Source organism: Phyllostomus discolor, chromosome 14 (genome assembly GCF_004126475.2).
Source record: "Phyllostomus discolor isolate MPI-MPIP mPhyDis1 chromosome 14, mPhyDis1.pri.v3, whole genome shotgun sequence".
Taxonomy (NCBI): domain Eukaryota; kingdom Metazoa; phylum Chordata; class Mammalia; order Chiroptera; family Phyllostomidae; genus Phyllostomus; species Phyllostomus discolor.
In genome coordinates, this window is record NC_040916.2 from 27,182,032 (window position 1) to 27,202,386 (window position 20,355).

At 59.1% G+C, this 20,355-nt stretch overlaps 2 protein-coding genes across 2 annotated transcripts in view; both read right to left on the bottom strand.

The window, feature by feature from the left end:
* ATF6 (activating transcription factor 6) overlaps window positions 1-10,657 on the bottom strand; it is a 48,777-nt gene extending 38,120 nt beyond the window's left edge. Inside the window, exons 1-3 of the mRNA XM_028503457.2 lie at window positions 10,364-10,657; window positions 2,950-3,041; window positions 460-547 (exon numbers count right to left, since the gene is read on the bottom strand). Of these exons, the coding sequence (XP_028359258.2) occupies window positions 460-547; window positions 2,950-3,041; window positions 10,364-10,415 (232 nt within the window). The 5' untranslated portion in view covers window positions 10,416-10,657. The remainder of the gene's footprint in view (window positions 1-459; window positions 548-2,949; window positions 3,042-10,363) is intronic.
* Window positions 10,658-15,018: 4,361 nt separating this feature from the next.
* Window positions 15,019-18,546, bottom strand: DUSP12 (dual specificity phosphatase 12). Its single transcript, XM_028503459.2, has 6 exons — window positions 17,966-18,546; window positions 17,163-17,276; window positions 16,956-17,074; window positions 16,507-16,603; window positions 16,021-16,207; window positions 15,019-15,421 (listed from the first exon to the last, which is right to left on the bottom strand). The coding sequence occupies exons 1-6, from the start codon at window positions 18,544-18,546 to the stop codon at window positions 15,260-15,262; spliced, it is 1,260 nt and encodes a 419-aa protein (XP_028359260.1). The 3' UTR covers window positions 15,019-15,259.
* Window positions 18,547-20,355: the final 1,809 nt, after the last annotated feature.

The window sequence follows — 20,355 nt, forward strand, 5'->3', positions numbered from 1 at the left end:
GGGGAGGAGGGTCTCTCACCCCGCATGCGCCTCACAGGAAGTGACAGCTCACGCAGATGCCAGCTTCTGTCTGTGCAGGCGCGCCCCCTCCCCAGCAGGGGGCGCCCCTCAGGGCACCACCCACAGGCCCCCGGCCCTGGGCTGAGTTCCAAGGGTGCGGTCACTCTTTCCCTGACTCCCCAGGTCTGTCTGGTGCTCTTACAGAGACATCATCCGTAAGTGGAAGCCAGCACGTCCGACTGAATGCTTTACTCACGTATGGGACCAAAACAAGTATGAAAGTCCCATCTTGCCCGGGCAAGAACTTCACGTGGGCACCACCACGCTGGAAGTAGGGTGTGCAGCCCCTGGAGATTCAGCCCACCAGGGCAGCCCCACAGCCCCCCTCCCATGGCTGCGGCCAGACCACAGAACAAGATGGACCCTCCCGAAGTGTCTCCGACGACGGCAGACCCTTACCCGTGCACAGGTCGTTGCCGACGTCCCACACGCCTGCCTCCCACGGCATCAGGTCCAGGTCAAAATCAAGGCTCTCAAAATTGCTGCCCTGTAGGTGTCAGATCAGCAACAGGATATCAGAAGAGTAAAACATGTGCCCCCAGACAGCAGACCAGCAGATGCGATTTGCCACGGACAGTGCAACCGCTGCCACCCAACTGGGCACAGACGATTTTCTGAGACGCCAGCTCACCTGGAGCCGGCTCACCTGGAGCCCAGAGAGAAGCCGACGCAGCGACCTGGCACAGCGGTGGCCACCGCGGGGAGCCCACGGGCCCGCCCTTTTCAGGGGACGGGCCAGCACGAGAGCCACAGAGACCCGAGGGCCTGCCACCGGAGCCCCGCACACAGAAGTCCGCTCTCCCACCGCCAACGCCTGCTCACCGCAGCACCCCGCAGACAGCGGCGAGGACACGGGCACAGGCGAGAGCCCGGCGGGAATCACGGGGGCTCCCCGGGACCCTGAGACCCACCCACGGGAGCCGGCTGTGCGGGAAGGGGCCCGCCCATAGGCGGGTGGGCCACCTGCTGCTTTTCTGTGCTGTCCTGCACCTTCAAACTTCTAAAATGTAATTTCTACAATGTTTTTAATCCAGGAAGATAAAACCTAAGCTTTTCAACCGGGGTCAACAAACTCTTCAAGGGACTCAGTTTCTCTTCACTGAGACGGAGCTTCTCCCCACACGGGAGCGTGCGCTGGGCCGTCTGGCCGGCTCCTGCCGCGACGTGCACGTCTGGAGGACGGCCACCAGACGCCCGAGCCCTCGCGTGAGGGCAGACCGGTGGGGGGGGCGGTTGGGAGAGCAGGAACGGAGCTCAGGCAGCGGAGAGGCAGCCCCGCGGTCGGAAGGCGGCCGACATCAACGTACTGAGACCGACGGCCGCAGGGAACATGGGCCTCCGGCGGAAAGTGGGCTCCAGTGGAGCAATTACTGCCCACCGCTCGGTGATAAACTGTAGAACAACGGTACCATTTCGAAATGTCTGCCGTGTGGTTTATTTTTATCGAGAATGTAACGGGACACAAGGCAGACTGTTGGGTCACACCCTCTCACTGAGCAGACACGGTACACGTCACACAAAGAAAACGTGTGTGAGAGCACGTTAAAGAACAGAAAAAGCTACTCAGAGCACGGAAGAACCACTTTTCAATCAACCTCCTTTGTTTTTCTCTTACTTGGACCCACACATCAGGAAACCGGGCGGCCGCGGCGGCCAGCCCTGCTCAGGACACTGCCCCTCGGGCTCAGCCAGAGACACACCCTTCCCGGCCCGAGGACCCTTCTGGTTGGTAGGCGCACACACAGGACTGACACCCGCCGCCGCGGGGAGGAGGGGGCACGGCCGGCAGCGGGACGGCCCTCAGCAGCATCCGCTCCCGCCCCTCCATTCCAGACCGGACCAGCCAGGGTGCTGAAAGGCTGAGCGACCTGCATGAGCTCAGAGCGCTGACTGGGACACCAGGCCCACGTCCCCCTGGGTCCTCCCAGTGCACCGCACCGCTCGCTGATGCTCCGGGCGCAGGGGCTGCGAGAGCGCACCCGCCACTCAGGCACCAGCCAGTGGTGCAAGTCAGCCTCAGCAGCAGACCACGCTCTACGCCTCTCGGAAAGGCGGGGAGAACCACGAACCCAGGCACCGACTCTAAAGCACGCCGTGTGCTTTCACTGTTCTGTGTCCATTCTCGGTAAAACCACCGCCCCACTGCTCTTCGAGAAGAGCCTCAGAAGCCCACTCAGCAACCGAAGCGTGTTTTCACACTCCGGTCGGTAAGGGCTCGAATCACAAGTGAGCAGCACCCGATCCGACCGGCGCGCACCGACCCCCATCCACGGGATCGACTCCCTCTGGGAGCAGCGCCTCATCCGTCCGAGCAGGAGCAGGGCACGGCAGGGCCCCCCCCTCCTCCCCCGCCAGAGTACCATGCGCGTGCATGCACTCAGGGGCAGATCCGGGAAAGGGGAGGAAGGAAATCCAGGGTGTTTCTGAGGACTCCGAGAACTACCAAAGCGCTTACCCTGGCTTCCAGTCACACAGAGGCAAGAAGCAGGGGCACATCCAAGTTTCAGAGCGCTCCCCACTCTGGATACCGAACTTTTGAAAACTCGGGGAGTTCTCCGCGATGAGCCTGTGACTCGCACGAGCCCCTTCGCGTCACCATTCCTGTCGCCCAGCAAAGGAACCCCGGAAACCGGGCCGGAGGCGGGCGGGCAGCCAGCCCAAGGTGGAGGCAGACCACGCGTCTTCGAGCACCAGGACCAACACCGTGTCCACGGCCCTGAGCCCCCTGGCTGCCAGCCGGCTCCTCGCTCCCCCGCTCGCGGCCCTTCAGCCCTGGACGCCTCGCCTTGCCCTGCGACCCCTAGCCTAGCCCGCGACCCCGGAACCTCCCTGCACGAAGAGGGCGAGAACGACCCCCCACGAGGCCGCAGCTCCGCCCGGGGCACTCACGTAGATCCCGTCGGCTGCATCCGCGTCCACGTCCGGGTCCACGTCCACGTCCACGTCCGAGAGGCGGCCGAGCTCGGCAAACAGCACAGAGTCTGGGGCGGAGGGAAAGGAGGCAGGTGAGCTGCCGCGGCCGTGTTCGGGCAGGGGGACAAGCACCCCGCCCCGAGGCCGGCCTCTCGGGGCCTCTCGGCTGCTGCCGCCAGCGGCTGTTGCTGACGGACTGCAGCGGCGCGAGGGACACTAAGACAGAGCTGGGCTCTGAGTTATGTGCCGCTGCCGGCGCGACTCTCGTCTTGTGAGCGCAGTCTTCACACCGGGGTCTGGGGACCGGCTTCACCTCCCGTCGCGCGGGACGCACCGGTAGCAACCCTCCGGAAGGGCACTCCCCCCGCCCCGCCCCCACCCCGGTTCTGAGACTGCCTCTGGGCCCAGCACCGGGAGTGCCGGGCCGGTCAGCAGCAGGGACAGGAGGGGGCCAGGGCTGCACGCGCTCCATGCGAAGGCCACCCGCGCCGGAGGTTACGGGACAGCGTTTTCCATCTGAGCAACGAAGGACTCGCACATCTAACCACTCAGGACACTTCACCAAATCTAACGATCTCGTCGTCGACCAAGAAACGCACGGACACGGAAAACAATCTTCCGTCAACCGGGCTGAAACCTTCTGTAGAGAGAAGTCAAGAAGCCGCTCGACCTGTAAAGCGTTTCCCTGACTCATTCTGACCCCAGGTCTGCCCTCTGCGGTCCGGGCGCCGCGGCCCCGAGACTGCGCCGCGGTCTCCCCGCTGCGCATGCGCGGGAGTGACACTGCCCGCGCATCACCAGCTCCACCGGCGCCGGAAACATTTCACCGACCGCAGCCAAACAACCCACGCTCAAGAGAGGGTGCGAGTGGTAAAGAGGAACGCTCCTCTCAGCTCTCGGGGAAACCACCTCCCAGGGACAGGGCCTGACGGCAGCCACGGCCCTGCGCTCCTACGACCCTGCGCTGCTCCGACCCTGAGCTCCTCCGACCCTGCGCTCCGGCACTGCGCTCCTCCGACCCTGTGCTGCTCCGACCCTGAGCTCCTCCGACCCTGAGCTCCGGCACTGCGCTCCTCCGGCCCTGCACTCCTCCGACCCTGTGATGCTCCGACCCTGCGCTGCTCCGACCCTGCGCTCCTCCGACCCTGCGCTGCTCCGACCCTGTGCTGCTCCGACCCTGCGCTGCTCCGACCCTGCGCTCCTCCGACCCTGCGCTGCTCCGACCCTGTGCTCCGACCCCGGACTGAGCGCCCACCTCCCGGAGGGAGGTCTGCTGATGGCTCCTGGGAGGAAGGGCTTACTCGGGGCTGGAGCAGAGAAAGTCCAAGTTGAGACTGGCACATCTCGTGACAGAAAAGGAGGAAATTCTCAGAGAACGGTGGGAACACGTCAAAAGAGTGGAAGGGCCGGTACGAGTGGTCAAATCCGGGAAGACCTCAGCACCGAAACAGGAGGGGGCAGGGCACAACCCACTGACCCCAGCGGAGCCAGCCCCGTGACAAGCACACACGCACACGGATGGGCTCTCCCACGGTGCGATGTCGGTCACAAACGGAGACGGGACAGAGACGCCCCTGCGTGGTCCCGCAGGGGCAGCTCCGGAGGCCGCAGGTGCTGGTGGCGCCCAGGGCTGCTGGGTGCAGGTCTCCGGGGCCAGGACAATGACGTCATGGCGGACGCCCTCTCCCAAATCGTGACTGCACAGTGGAGCAACCGGGAGGCACCGACGTGACCGTGCCATCAAGGTGACCGTCACCTCGGGACAGGTCAAGGGCGTGTGCTCAGATGCTCCGAGACTTGCTGAGACGAGGACAGCGCCGCATCCTGGCGCCCCACCGTGGTGCACGCCTGCCTCCGGTCACGAGGCCCCGTCCAGGGTGCCCTGCACTCTTGGGGACGGTCCAGGCCACGAGAGACGTGACCGCGGAGCCGTCCCGGACGAGCGAGCACAGTGCATGTTTGCAGGGGGCGTCCTGGCCGGGAACGGAGAGGGCAAGGCGTGCGTGGCGGCCGTGGACCGGCAGCCGTGGACCAGTGGCAGCGTTCCCGCCCTGGTGGGGAGGGCGTGTGGCAGGAACGTGGGGCACCCTTGGCTGGGGAGACCGAGTGTAGTCTGCGGTGCTGAGGAGTGACGGGTCGACACATCTCGCAAGAGAAGTGGGCAAACGCGGTACAATTTAACAGGGAGTCTGCGTGAAAGGCACGCATCAGCTCTTTGTCCTGCTCTTACACCTTTTCTGTGGGTTTGAAACTATTTCAAAACTCAAAATCTGCCCGACTGGTGTAGCTCAGTGGACTGAGCTTGGGCTGAGAACCAAAGCATCACAGGTTCGATTCCCAGTCAGGGCACATGCCTGGGTTGCAGGCCACGGCCCCCAGCAACCACACACTGATGTTTCTCTCTCTCTCTCTTTCTCCCTCCCTTCCCTCTCTGAAAATAAATAAATAAGATCTAAAAAAGAAAACAACAAAGCTGTAAAAAAAAAACCCTCAAAATGTAAACTAAAGAGAGAGGGTGCTTTCTGGCAGCTCTCTTCCGTGGCCGCTGCCAGCCTCCTGGACTTCTCCAGTGGCCCCCGAACAGACCCCCACTCTGCGCCCACCCGTCTGTCCGTCCGTCTGCAGCAGCACGGCCAAAGCGAGCCCCACGCCCCAGGGTGTCCATAGGAACCGGGTTTTCACCAGGGAGAGAAACGCGTCATCGGGCAGACGCGAGAATGGGCTCTGAGCGGCAGCACAGGCAGGAGCCCAGGGCTCCGGAGCCGCCCATCCGCTTCCCCTGCTTCCCCGTTCGGAGCCAGCCCTGGGGCTGGTCAGAGTCCTGTGCAGCTGCAGCCTGCTGCCCGCTGGGAGGCGGTGTGAGGAGGGCTGTGGGTGGGAGGAGGGGACAGGAAGAGCGAGTGCGGCGGGATGGTGGCAGCTGGTGACTCTAGACGAAGGAAACGTAGGTGATCGCCGCTCAGGCCTTTCAACTTTCCCGTGGTCTGTGAGCACTTAGGACCCCGATGGGGGGTCTGGAAACACCTGCGTGTCTGTGTGGGGGGTCCCAGGAGTCACGGGGGTGGCCCTCCCGGCCACGCCGGCCCATGCTGCTGACACGGAGGCTTCCCGCGGCAGCACGGCCGGCTGGGGAGGCGAGTGACCTCAGCTCGCTCAGCAGGCTCTCCCACCTGACCTCGCCCCGACCATGTACCCGTCCTTTCGCCAGAAGGGACTCGGCCACTGGAGTCCCTGGGGACATCCTCACGCGCTCTGGGTGGGGCGCCGAGCCTCGCCGCAGCGGGTCCAAGAGACAAGGGGAGAAACGAGAGTCGGTGAACACGCCACCCCACACAGAACTCTGCTGCCCAGTGAAGAAGTGCCGAGGGGAAGTGACATCTGAAGAGGGCCTGGGGCTTACCGTTTTCACTCTCGACGGGAGAGGCAGCCCCCGCGTGAGCAGACAGGCGGCCCAGGAGTGGGGGCAGAGGCCAAGGCGCTCGGCAACGTCCCTGAGCACAGGCCCGGGGCCAGGCCCACGCAGCGCCAGCGCTGGCTTCAGCGGGAGCCGGGGGCCAGGCGTCCCAGCGGCAGGAGACAGCACACACATGCAGACACACACATGCAGACACACACAGACACACGCAGACGCGGGGACACCGCAAGGCACCCCTCTGCTTCAGAGGTGGGGGCGCGGACCAGGGGCAGGCGCTCCGCGGGCAGCACGGGAGGGTCTGCTTCGGGTCGGCGTGGCCGACGGGGAGGGAGACCGGCCTGCAGGGCTCCCTGCTCTTCCCAGCCACACTCCGCTCCCCGAGGCGGACACGGAGTCGGCAGACTGGACTTAACTAAGGGTATGGTCCGTCCAGGAGAGAACGGCCGAACGAGAGAGAGACCAGGACTGAGGCACGAGGGGACGGCTCCCGCGACTGTCCACGGGAGTCGGACTGGGTGGGGAGGCGGAGACAGGGGGGAGGGGCTGAAGACCGGCAGAAGCTCCGCGGCGGGGCCGGGGCCCTGGAAGTGGGGCACTAGATGGGTGGGGGCGGGGCCTGGAGGACTGGCACCCAGAGGCCTGGGGCCTGGCCGGTGCGGTGCGAGGAGGCAAACAGCGTCCCCAGGGAGGACGCGGTCCGACAGAAACCGCGGCGCAGGCGGGCGCTCCCGACCGCGGTGCGCGTCTCCCACCGGGCAGGAAGGGAAGGCGGCGCCTGCGCCTGCGCAGGCGAAGGGGGGCGGGAGGCGGAGAAGGCGGGAGGAGAGAAAGACACACGGACGACCCTCGGGCCTGGGACACCAGCCCTCGCCCTCACGCAGATGAAAACTGCCGCGAGGGACCACGACGCCGGCCGGACCGGCTAAACCCCCAGACACTGACCACGCCCGGGCTGGCGGGATGCGGGCGCTCGTTCTTTGCCGGTGAGCGTGCAGACCGGGGCGGCCCCGCTGAAGACGGGGGGCCGGTTCCGCACACAGCCAAACACACGTGCGCTCACCGCCCGGCTGGGCAGTCGCCCCCGGCCTTCCCCCTAATGGCCTGAAGACTCGCATCCCCGCCCACACCTGCACGCAGACGTTTACAGCAGCCTAACGTGTGACTGCCAGCACGTGGAAGCAGCCCGGACGCCCTTCAACAGGCAACCAACCGGGTCAGCAGCCGGTGTGCCGCGTCCTACCAGCATGCCCGGCTGACGTCCCAGCCCCGCGTGACGGCGCCTAGAGGCAGGGCGGTCTGCAGGAGGCTCCGGGGTCGAATGAGGTCGTAAGGGTGGGGCTCCCATCCCCTCCCACAGGGCTGTGGCCCTTCTACACCCCAAAGACCTCCCCCTCCCTCCCCCTCCCACCTCCCCCCCTCTCTCCCCTCTCTCCATCCCTCTTTTGCTCTCCCCTCCTCTCTCTCCCTCCCAACTCTAAGACCTTCCAGAAACCACACACACTAGGGAGGCAGCGAACCGTCAGTGGCTGCCTAGGAGGGAGGGCAGGCGGGTGGGCGGAGCACGGGCGAGCTCGGGGAGATGCCCTCCGTGACACTGTAACTGTGGGCCCATGACACCCACCGTGCACTCGCCAGCACCCACGGAACGTCCACTCAGAGTGTGCCTTCCTGTGCACCATGGACTCCAGTTAATGAGGGCGTGTCAGGACCGGCTCATCAGGTGTCACAAGTGCACTACTGCCCGGTGTCTCCGTGGGGGAGAAGGGTGTGTGCTGTCCGCTCAGTTACTCTGTAAATCTAAAACTGTACTAAAAGTGAAGTCCACTCACCATTAAAAAGAACTATGTGAAATTCAACTTCCAGCGTCCACAACGAAGTTGTAATAATGGTGGAGCCCAGGAATTGCAACAGAAACATGTGACTGAAAATACTATCTGGACCTTCGCAGAAACCGTTTGCAAAATCCTGCTCTGCATTTCATCACCCAAGTTAAAGGGAGGGGGGCCGCATCACGAGCTGTCCTGGGCTAATCAGTTCGGTTAAATCACCCAGTTGTCACAATCACAGGCAGTACTAATTACATAAGCTGACTCTAAATTTAACTGCTCAGCTTCTAACAAACAAAACAAATCAATAAAGTACTCCCAGAAAAACAATCCACAGTCTACTGAGAAACGCCAGCAGACAGAAGTGTTCCTCTCTAGCGCCTGCGAAATCTCTCCGACGTACTCAGCACCCACGGGGTCAGAATCACCACGTTCCACTGAGAGGAGGTTGCCAACGGTTTGAAGATAAAGCCTGGACAACACGGGAAACGGCCCGTCCTGGGAGGGCAGGCCCCGACCCTAGGGCCTGAATGCCCTGTGGAAGAACACTAAGACCAGCAGCCAGGGCTCGGGTCAGGCAGGACGGCGCAGCCTGGGCATCGCCTAGGCATCGGAAGACACATGGTGCGGTGCTCTCAGGAAACGCCCCGAGCGGTCAGCCGTTTACTAGGTGAAACAGCAGCCCTGACGACCCAAGGTGACCGGGGATCTGGGTAAGAATCCCACCTGTAGACTCAGCTTCCAGAAGTGGTCCAGCACAGAGACCGCAGCGCAGGCTGTGGAGGCGGGCAAGCCTGCTCCTGGCCCTGCTTCTGCCACTCACCAGCTTCGGACCAAGCGCTCCTCCCCTCTCAGCCTCAGTTTACTTGTCTGGGAAACAACAGAACTCACTGCCCTGCTGGGGGATCAAGCACGATGCTGCGCACAGGCGTTCACCGGGGTGCTTCCCACAAACGCTGGGTGGCACCTGCTCCTGTTCTGGTGTCGGGCCTGAGAAAACACTCTTGGAATAGACAGTCAGGTTCCTCCAGCAGCTCCTAGAAAACCTACCCAAGCACATAATCTAAAAGAAGTCCTGCCTTTGGAAAACCAAGTGAGGACTTCAGCTCAATAAATGGAACTGAGCTGACACTCTTGCTACTGGGAATGGTGGTCCAAGGGGAAAGGTGAAGGCCGTCTGGGTTACCCCAAACTCCAAGGGGTGGGGAGGGGAGATGGTGCAGGCTCAGTGGCCCCTCTGGGACCTACACAGTCCCAGATTCCCAAGGAAGCTGTAGAGCAGTACTGGCATTAGGGCTTGCGATCACGAGGTGGATTTGGTTCCTCCGCGATGACCAGGTCTAACCCCTTCACCCCTCCCCCGCAACAAAACCTGACAAACTGCGCATGAACTGCGTGTAACCAGGAAGCCCCCAGCTTTACCTGGGGAGCAGTGAAGGCTACACGGCCTGTGGGTCCACCCAGGTGAGCGGCCCGCGGCCAGGCGCACGGGTCTCTGCTTCTCTGCTAAGACAGACGACCTCAGCCCGGAGCCACAGTGGACGCTGCCGGACGAGCATCTGCTACACACTCATTCTCGCGCGCACACGCACACACTGGCGCACACGTGTACAGACACGCACACGTACACGTAGTGCACAGGTGTGAGGTACAAACGCGCACAGTACACAAACGGACACAGACACGTGCACAGACGTGCAAACACAGGGGCGCGCACGCGCGCACGAACACCAGGCACGCGCAAGCACGTACCCCTGTAGAACACAGGGCAGCACAGGTACACACACGCACGGCCCCGCGTGCGAGGACTCCTGTCGCACACAGGTGCGCGCGGGCACACACACACACAGACACGCGCCCACACTCCGCGGCAGTCACCCATCCCACGCTCCGCCACAGCCCTCCGGCCCCACGCCGCCGCGAATGACGCCGTCCTCGCCCCACAGAACCCCGCCCTACGAACCCCGGCCTGGTACGCCCCAGGGGCCGGTGACACCGGCAGTCCTTCCCCTGAGCAGCCCGCCGGCCCCCCAGGACCCCGGACGGGAGCCACGCGCGGCCTCGCTCCGGCAGACCGTCCCCACCTGTCACCGCCGCGGGCGGGGAGGGAGAAGCCCAGCCTCCCGGCCCTTCCTCGCACCCCACTCACCCCAGTCCTCATCCGGCCGCAGGGCGAGCCCCGGGCTGAAGGGCGACTCCATGGTGCGGGCGGGCGCCCGCGCCCCCAGACACACGCGCTCCGGTTCCTGGAACTCAGCGGCTAACGCCGGGACGGCGGCGGCCGGCGGACAAAATGCAGCGCAACGCGCCGGCGCGACGGTGGCCGAAGGCGGACAGACCGCCTCAGCGCGCGAGGATCCCGTGCGAACCCGAGAGCGGGCGTCCCGATCCGGCGACTCCGATCGCTCCGCTCCCTTCCGAGCTGGCAGCACTCTCCGTCCCGCTGTTCGGAGGGGAAAAGGAGGCACGGGGTAAACAGCGCGCCGCTGAAACAAAAGCTGTCGATAACATTAACACGGAAAAGCCAATCCCTCCTCTAATACTAAGGACGCTGCCGGGGGGGGGGGGGGGTACTGGGGGGACCCCGCGACCCCTCCGTAAGTTACAGAGTCGTCTGACCGCCGAGCGGTACACCTGAACCAGCGGCGAATGACGCCGAACGTCCACGGAGGCTGGAAAACTAGAAATAAACCAGGAAAAGTGATGTCGCGCCGCGAACACGCGGGCTGGTTCCCTGAAAACGCCCTTGCTCGTAGGACCTCCCGGCCGCCCTGGAGGCGGAGAGCGAGTGGGGTTCAGGGTTTCCGAGGAACCCGCGGCTACGTACGAGCGAGTCCTCCGCGGGGCGGCGGGGCGGCGGGGTCGCGGGGAGAGAAAGGCGCCCCGCACGGAGCCCCGGGCCCGACCGCGAGGAGGACGGACGCGCGCGCGCGCGCAAACCGGCAACCGGGTAGGTCCCCGCGCCCAGGCCCAGGACAGGGAGGGCGACTCCCGGCGGGCGCGCCTCCACGCCGAGGTGCATTCCCTACCTTTTCAGGACGGAAACTCGGTCTCGGGCAGAAAAAGAGATCAACTCCGACCTAACACTCAGCTGAGTTTTACAGAACAGTTTCGAGAACGCCGCCGAATGGGACTTGTTCTTAACGCGTGCTCAGCGGGCAAAGTTTTAAACACCCTCACCTTAAGAACACGTATCCCTTACCGCCCAGCGCAGTCTTTCCCACGGCCAAAAAAAAAAAAAAAACCCCAACAAAAAAACACCGCTTCCCAGAACCCTCCGCGCGCCCGGTGGGGCGGTTGCCGCGGATTGCGTCGTCCGCCACCTGGAAACAGCTGGGGGCCCCGCCCAGAGGACCCCGCCCCCCCGCCAGGTCCCCTTGCTGGACCTGGATTCCTGCCCGCATCGGTTGCCTGACCCGTGTTCATTAGGGTGTCGTTCACAACACTTTTATTCTCGTGCAACTGCAAGTTCAAAAGTCGTCATGAAAGCTAAAATCAAACCAGCAAAAGTTCTCTATTCTGCATCCACCAGACACCGTACTTTTTTTTTTCACCGCAGTCTTTTTTAAATCACCGTGACTGAACTCCGGCAAGTTTTTTTTTTTATTATTGTTGTTCAAGGACAGTTTTCTGTAATTTTTTAACTTTCAAAAATGTTATCTTTTATTCAAACAGAGATGATGATTATGAAACGAACCCTTGTGTACCTATCACCAAAGACGAACAAATATTAACTTTCTATTTTCGCTTTCATAATGTAAGAAATTAAACACTAAACACTATGAAGTTGAACCCCGCTTTTCCTTCCATCCACATAGGCAACGTCATTATAATTTTATGGGAATCATTCAAGTTCATTTTTATTTTATATGTTTAAATATGTTTATAGATACATATATTTAATGTGGTTTGGGGGGGTTTAAGATTAATGTAAATGTACTATGCTCTATTTTCCAAGTTACTTTTCTCATTCAGCATCACTTTTGGATGATCTATCCGTATGTAAACTGTTATATGGTATTTCCTTTAATTATGTCACATTTTATATCTCCATGTTCCTGGTGGACATATGAATTGTTCAGTTTTTCACTGTTCCACAAAGTGTATTTGTGTGAGTCTCCTCATGCATACATGAAGCATGTCTAAGATACATGCTGGGTCACGGAGCAGGAGTATTAATATTTGCCAAATTAAACCAGTGTGCATCCTGGCTGGCAGTGATGAGTCCCCTTTGCTCCACACTCTCACCCACACTGGACCTAGTCAGACTTTTACTTGTGAACGGTGTGTCTACAGTTTACAATTTCCCAACAAGTACAGTTGTGACGCACCTTTCCATGCTCATTAAACCTTACTTCCCTTCTGAGAATTTCTGAAAATAAAACCTTAAAAAAAAAACTATAAAAAATTGCCTTTCACCAGTTGTACCAGATTTTACATTTTCGGTTAGACATCTTCAAGATGTAGACATCTTCAAGATGTAGACATCTTCAACATGTATCACCCTGAAGTGGGAACCCAAGCACGGAATACAGAGGTCAGGAGCACAGATTTGGGAGTGAGACAGATCTTGGTTCTGGTGTAGGGTCAGCCATTTGCTAGCAATGCAACTTTGAGGAAGCGGCTGACTCCTAAGCTCCAACTTCACCTGTACACTGGGAAGAACAGGATCGATTTCAAAGGGTTGTTGTGAGGATGAAACTGGATGACACTCATTAAGTGCGTAGCGTAGTGACTGGCACGTGGTGAGCGTTCAATAAAGTGCAGCTGTTTTCAAGGACGAACGGTCGCATGCTGCTTGCTAGGCATCATCCTAAATCCTTGTGCCTCGCATCACAAAAATCCTCACGACCTGAACGTGGACACCAGGACCATCTTCATTTTGCGTAAGAAAGAAGGCAGGCTCGTGCAAGTGAAACGACCCTGTAAGGAGAGGCCCTCGGTTCTCCAAAGGGCTGCTTGCTCACTTCCAGGAAGAGCCAGCGTCACCAGCGCCCGGCGCCTCACTTCCGCATCACTGCTGTTTTCCCTGCCCCCAGCCTCGGAAGCGGGTCATGTCGCTGCTCCCGGCAGATGTGTAAACCCAAACGCTCTGAGCTGGTTTCCTAAATTCAAAAAGGGAACAGTTCTGATTGTTTTTGTTCTCAGAACAAAGGCCAAGGCATTTTCTTTCTACCTACCCCCCAAAAGGTAACCGTTAAAGGACTTTAAATCTGAAAATTCTGTTTAGTGTTTCACAAAACTTCCAAACCCACATGACGTTTCCCCCAACGCACGCCTCACTGGCAAATACAAAATATCTTTCAAAAGAATGTATTCTTGTGCCTCTATCTCCGGGCTGGACTATAGACTCCCAGAAAGCAGGGGTTTCCCTAGTTTGTTCACTGCGTCATCCAGGACAGTGTACACACGGGTGCCCGGGGCAGCGTACACACAGGTGCTCAGGTTAGTGTACACACAGGTGCCCGGGGCAGCATACACACGGGTGCCTGGGGCAGCGTACACACGGGTGCTCAGGTTAGTGTACACACAGGTGCCCGGGGCAGCATACACACGGGTGCTCAGGAAACATGGAGTGCAGCAGGAGCAGGCTTGCAGTTGTTTGTATGGAAAATAACTGATGTCACAGTAATGTAAGAGTCAACTGCGTCTTGCTTCCTCACAGCTATCAATCTACTTTCGCTCCGCCCTGTATTTCCTGAATTGGCAAAGGTAAACTTAAGTAAAATCTATGTACGTTTCTCTGTGCTGTGGGGCAGAGAGGTGTTCGTTTGAGCCACGTGAAACTGCGGCAACTCACGACATTTCACCTCCAGAGACGGCAACTCCACGTGGCTCCGCCCGGCTGGTTTCCAAAGGCTTTCTACAGTGCAGTATCATGAAGCACAGTGTGAAGACTAGGGCAGAAACGGAGAAATTTATTCTCCTAAGAAAAATGTATTCGACGAGAGTTGCCGAAGGCTTCAGGCTGTGTGCTGAGATCCCCCACCTCCCACTCAACCAGAAACACACGCGGCATTTGGCAGGGTCATTCCCACTGCTCAGGTCTGCCTCTGAAACACTGCCCACCCTGGTGTCTGTATTCACACAGACACACCCACACGTGTAAATGCGCGACATGTCTTAAGAACATGGGCTCTGCTTCTCTTTATTGCCTAAGTCTGATTTCATGGAAGTGTTCAAATACCTAATTTGGTCCAATTCCAATTATTTGTAATGAGTTAAAGAGTTCCAATTTCCAGAAATCACGCTGACAAGGTAGCCTGGACACAGTCCCTTCTAGCACTCTAACTCACCAAGCTTAAGAAGTCGCTGACCAGCAGCTGCCCCACACTCACTCTCCTTGTCGCTAGAAACACACCTAACATCAGCGTATTTCAGCAGACGGCTTAACTAGGCGTCTCACACACACTTTTCTGAAACACTAGGTAACTGAGCTTCCTGCAGTGACGGACAGAAAAGCCCCACTGAAACGAGGATTTCCCTTGTGGCCTTTCCGTCTGCACTTCCCCAAAATCCAGCCACGCAGAGATTTATGTCCCTTAAGAGAGAGGAAGAGCAATACATGTTCAACTAGATCCCAACGGATCTGCTCTACACTCCCCGACATAAAAGAGTATCTGGGCCCTGCCTGGTGCGGCTCAGTGGGCTGGGCGTCACCCCACAAAGAGACAGCTTGCCGGTTCGATTCCCAGACAGGGCACACGCCCAGGGTCCTGGTCCCCACGAGGGGTGTATGCAAGGGGCAACCGACCGACGACGTTTCCCTCCCTCTCTCTAAAACTAAGTAAATAAAACAGAAAGTATCTGGATTATAGAAGATTTTAATATCAAATAAAGTATAATTTACGAGACCGAAAAGTTTTGACTTCCATGTGAAGTATTCTCCTTAACCACAGTGTCCAAGTCGCATCACGTGGTTTCATCTCCTCGCATTTCCGGTGAACACTGACGGTCCAAACGCCAGACGCTCTGTGTGAGCGGCGAGCGGCCGGGAGCCCGTGTGGACCGGCCAGTCCCTCTCCAGCTGGGAAGCGTCGCCAGTTCACGCTCTTCTCGTCGGTGGCCCCAGGGCGGGCAGCGCTTTCACCTCGTCCACCCGGTTCTTGTGGATTTGGAAGGCGGGCGTTATCCACCTGCCGCAGGAGCACTGCTCGCCGTACCAATTGAAAGACCCCAGCTTGGCGTTGCATTTGGGGCACAGAAGCTGAAATCAAGTGAACGCACTACTTCATTCCTCCCCTTTTGTACAGAGCAATTCTCGCTGGCACCACAGGACATAAAAACACGACACAGCCTGTACCTTCAAGAAGTCCATGACCTCATCAATGAGATAAGATGGTACAGCAACTGACTACAACGGCTGTGGGGAGAAGCACGTTGTACCCTGGCAGGTCCTCGGAGGAACTAATTAGAGCTCCAGGGAGGAACGGTCAAGCGTGAGACGTGAAACGTGAGGTTTCATGGATGCCACACGTGTGTTGGCCTTTAGGCCAGTCTGCCCTTGGAGATTTCAAACGAAAACCATCACAGCTGAAGGGCAGGAAGTCATGTTAGGATTGGCACGCTCTATTCCTTGCTGATATCAACAGTCTATATGTAGCTCAGCCCTCAGATCCCTGCCTACTGAAAAACAAACAAGCTGATACTCCAGTAAAACAGATCAGTCCAAAAATGCTTAGCAAGTTTATCCTATTTGCTTCCAGTGTATCGACAGCAAAACTCTAGTTGAAATATGGTTTAAAGTGCGAGAAGAAACAACATGTAAGCGACTCGATGAAGCTAGAAAAGGAGGCGAGTCCTCACCTGTCCGTCCATCACCCCCAGCAGGGCAGGCTCCATCCACTGCACAGGCTCGACGAAGTGCGATGTGCAGGGGGCGGGGCTCCCCGAGATGCGCGGGAGGGCTGGCGCTGGCCTCTTGTGGGCGAAGGCGACGGGCCCACTTCCTTCCTTATGGTCCAAAATGCTGGAACTTCGAAATAAAGAGCGCCTGCAACCCCCAAACAAACAGAACAAAAAGGGAAAACAGATGAAAGTACGTGCAGTACCTCCTGAAGGACAAAACAACTGACGCTGACGGTGCGGCTTTAATTTTCGACAGTCCCTACAAGCGACCTGATTGCTTTTACCGCTGAGAACTGACGTTCTTGAAAGCCGATTCAAATCTGAAATGTCTGTAGCATCCGGCTAAGCAAAGCCTTCCCACAGAGATTTAAGAAACTGAAATTTTCCGCACCCTTCAGCTGCAAGGACAAGGTAAAAGTCTCTGGAAAACACAAACTATTTTACCTGCACTTCCTGCATTTATAGAGAACCTCGTCGTTAGGTCCCGGTGAAACCGTCGTCGGGTCGACCGCGAAGAGTTCTTGAGGTAAGTTCCGCAGCTCTACACGACAATGAAAATGTGTCCATTGGGTGAAATCAACACTGCATTTTCAGACAAAATTCAATTAATGTCAAGATGAGGCAACAAACGCTAACCTCAGAAATTTAAACAAACAAACAAACAAAACCAGGCCTCCAGCTTTGAGGAAGCAGGATGAGCCAGGAGAACGGTCGGGTTCTGGGCACCAGCTGTCTGCACTCAAACCCCAGCCCACCCCTCACAATCCGCTGTGACCCAGAACTGGGCATTTCTTGCTAAACCGCAGTGCAGAAAGGAAAAGGGATTGCTGGAAAGTGAGATAATGCACCAGCTTCTAGAAAGGTCCCAGTACATACTAGCAACTGTTGCTAACCTGGATACTTCTCTGTAACCTTTTGTAAACGGTACTGTTTATAAACCGCACTGGAGGTGTCCACTTCGCACCCCATGGCCTGGTATAACTTCAGCTGCCACTCAAACCCCTCATTCATCCTGAAAGGGCAAACACACAGTTAGGTTTTCTTTAAAGAAATAAAAACACACCACAAAAGCAGAACGATTATGCCAACCGAAAGCTCACTTAGCCGCGGGCTGGATCGTCTGGAGGTTTTCGTAGGCTTTTTCAAAGGACAGCTGCTCAGTCTTCATCAGAAAGGCGGTCATTACAGCCACGCTTCGGCTGACTCCGGCATGACTTAACATGAAATAGAAAATAGCGACACTTAAAAAAAAAAACCCAAACAGCAGTACCCTACTAATGGTAAATTTCAGGCCCAGTGTCTGCTTCAAACCCTTTGCCTCTGAAATACTTCCCACGTGCAGAAGAATTATTCCTTCATCCCTTACTCCTTTTGAATTGTGAACCATGTGCGTGTATCAGATAGGTATCCAAATGGAATTGCAGTAATTCTTTAAATTTCATAATGGCTGCGGAACATCTCCTGCACTGCTGGCGGGAAGGGCCCAGGAGACCTGGGCTCGGGCTGCCCTCCGGTCCCCCGCGTCGTCCAGACTCCGCGAGGTCTGCTGCGGATGTTAACGCTGCAACCCGGCCCGAAGGGGTCGCGGAGGGGCGCCAAGCACCCGTCACGGCCGCCCCCTCTCCGCCCAGGGCACCGCTCGGGGACCCCGTGTGTCCTCGGCGACCGTTCCCTCCCAGTTCCCTCCCGATTCCGCTGCACCGCCCCCGCGCCCGGGACACACCGAACACCCTGCGGCCGGCGCGGGAGCCTCCGGCGCGCCCCCGCCCGCGTCACCGTCACCGCCCCCGCCCGGGCCTCGTGCGCTGACGACCCCCACCCCCACCCCAAAAGAGCTGCCGAGCGACCCCCCCGGCCGGGCGCGCACCGCGGAGGCCCCCCGCGAGCCCGCGAGCCCGCTCACCAGCGCACCAGCACCCCGCGGCCCTCGGCGCGCGCCTGGAGCACGAAGGCCACGCAGCGGTCCAGGCGGCTCAGCAGGTCCGTCCCGGGCTCGTCCAGCGCGGGCACGAAGAGCTGCCGCAGGTCCGGCGCCTGCAGGGCGGGCTCCTCCGCGTCCACCGTCAGCACGGCCCCGACGCCCGCCTCCCTCAGGCCGCCCGGCTCCGCCGCGGCCGCCGCCCCGCCCAGGTACAGCCCGGGCCGCACCTGCAGCATCCCGGCGGCGGCGGCCGGCGTGGTGGCGCCCCGGCCCGCGGCGGCGCCTGCCACCGAGGGGCGGCTAGAGCGGCTAGAGCGGCCCCGCCGCCCGCACTGCGCAGCAGCGCCCTCGGAGGACCCGGCCGCGGGCGGCAGTGCGGCCCGGGGGAGCGCTGGTTCCGCCCGGACCCCAGGCGGATCCCAACTTCCAGCGGAGAGGAAACCTCCCCAAACACGAGGCTCCGCGGCATTTGGAGCTGGGTCCCCCCCGCCCTTTCCGCAGCAGCCATCGAAGTCGGCTTCGAAACGATGGTCCCGCCGACGGAATCGGCAGCATCGTTTCATGCATTTAAAGTAGAATGTTGCTTCTAGTGCTTCTAGAGCCACTTGCCTGCAGTTCCTCTCCTGCTATTCCTTTCCCCCTTTTGCCCAGTTTTTTTTTTTTTTATTGGTGCGTGAATCCTTTTTTGTTGCTCTCCACTGTTCTATATTTTAAGGTATTAACCCGTGTCTTTCAAGAAAGATGGGGCCACGGCCAGAGGGAAACCTGGACTAAAGGGATGTTTCTTTTTCTCCCCCCTCACCCCACAGGAAGACTTGAACCTTTTTTTAAAGCACAGGGAAAACCAGGACAGAGGGAGAAGCCGCAGACACAGGGCGCCGGGATGAATTGGTGGGGGGGTGCAGGTGCAAGGCGGCAGGAAGTTACAGGAGCTCCCTTCTGATGGCTTCTACTTCCTGGGTGAAGAACCCAGTTCACACTCGGAGAGTGGGGACAGAGGTTTGAGGAGAATAGCCAGTTTCGGGGGGAAATGCCTGAAAAGACTGGAGAATATACGTGCAAGCTGACCTGTGGGATTCTCACGGGGGAGGGGCCTGGACAGAGAAGAGGCAGGTCTCCCCGGCATGGTCTGCAGTGCGCGGGTTCTCGACTTCCTGCGGGAAAGAACGCAAGGCAGGGGTCCAGGTGACTCTGAACGCACGTTTACTAAAGCTGGAGACGGTGAGAGGCAAGATCACGGCAGCCGGAGTGAGCCACGCTGGGCTTCGTGGGCTCAGGACACAAGTGACCCCTGAGGCAAAAGGAGGGTCCTGGGGACAGGTTCAGGGGGTGAGCCCGGGTCAAGCTGCCCTGCTCACTGCTGCCCTGGCTGCAGGTCTTGTGGGGACCTTTGGAGTCAGGAGAAAGAAAGCCAAAGTCCATGCCTGGGATAGGGGGGTGCAGGTAGGCTCAAGGAAGAGCCCACACTGAGTCCTTTGTCTTGGGGGCTCTTATCTGCTTTCTGAAGGCGGGACTTTTAGGGGAGACCTCAGGGAAGGTCTCCACAGACTATCCAACAGCTGTCCAGGCGTGTTCTTCAGCATGCTGATGCATCAAATGTGCGTGTAGGGAGTCTGGGGTCATTCTCTGGCCAGGTTCTCTGCTTCGCTTTTACCTTGGATGTGTGAGACTCTAACTGGTTTGTTGGTTTGTTTGTGTGTTATTCCCCTGACTTCCCCTGTGCTGGGGTCTGGCGGGCACTCATGGCACTGACCGGGTCTCTGTCCTCTCTCCCCGCCCGGGGTGGTTGACGCGCCTCGCGCTCTGGCTGGGGAGGAGAGGTATATTATACACCATCTGCTCCCAAGGGTCCTGGTCTGCGAAGATAAGATCTTTCGATTTATTACCGGGCTGTGAATTGCTTGACTTTGTTTAACTCCCTTGTCTCAGTTTTCCTCATTCCACTTGCCCAGGAATTCCCTGGATTCTTTCCAGCGTCCCGCAGCAGGCAGCCAGGGGCCGGGCGGCACGTCAGCCAGTCAGCCAGTCAGCGACCAGGTCACGGAGACCAAGGGCTTCCGTGCAACGAGGGGTTGACCCTGCGGGCCAGTGGCTGCAGCTCTGCACATTCCAGAAAGGCTGTTTTCTGGAAGACCAGCCTGACCGGCTCCGGCTCCGGCTCCGGCTCCGGCTCCGGGAGATGCCCCTGGGGCCTGCTGAGGTGCCTGCATGCTGGCCAGACCCCTGGGGGCCGCAGTGGTGAGGTTGGGCGTGCCTGTGTGACTGTCCCCAGGGAAGACCCTGAACCCCGGGCTTCAGTGAGCTTCCTGTTGAGCAAAATTTTAAAAAATGCTGAAAGATGTTTCCCAAGTGTCCAGTGGTTACTTCTGGGA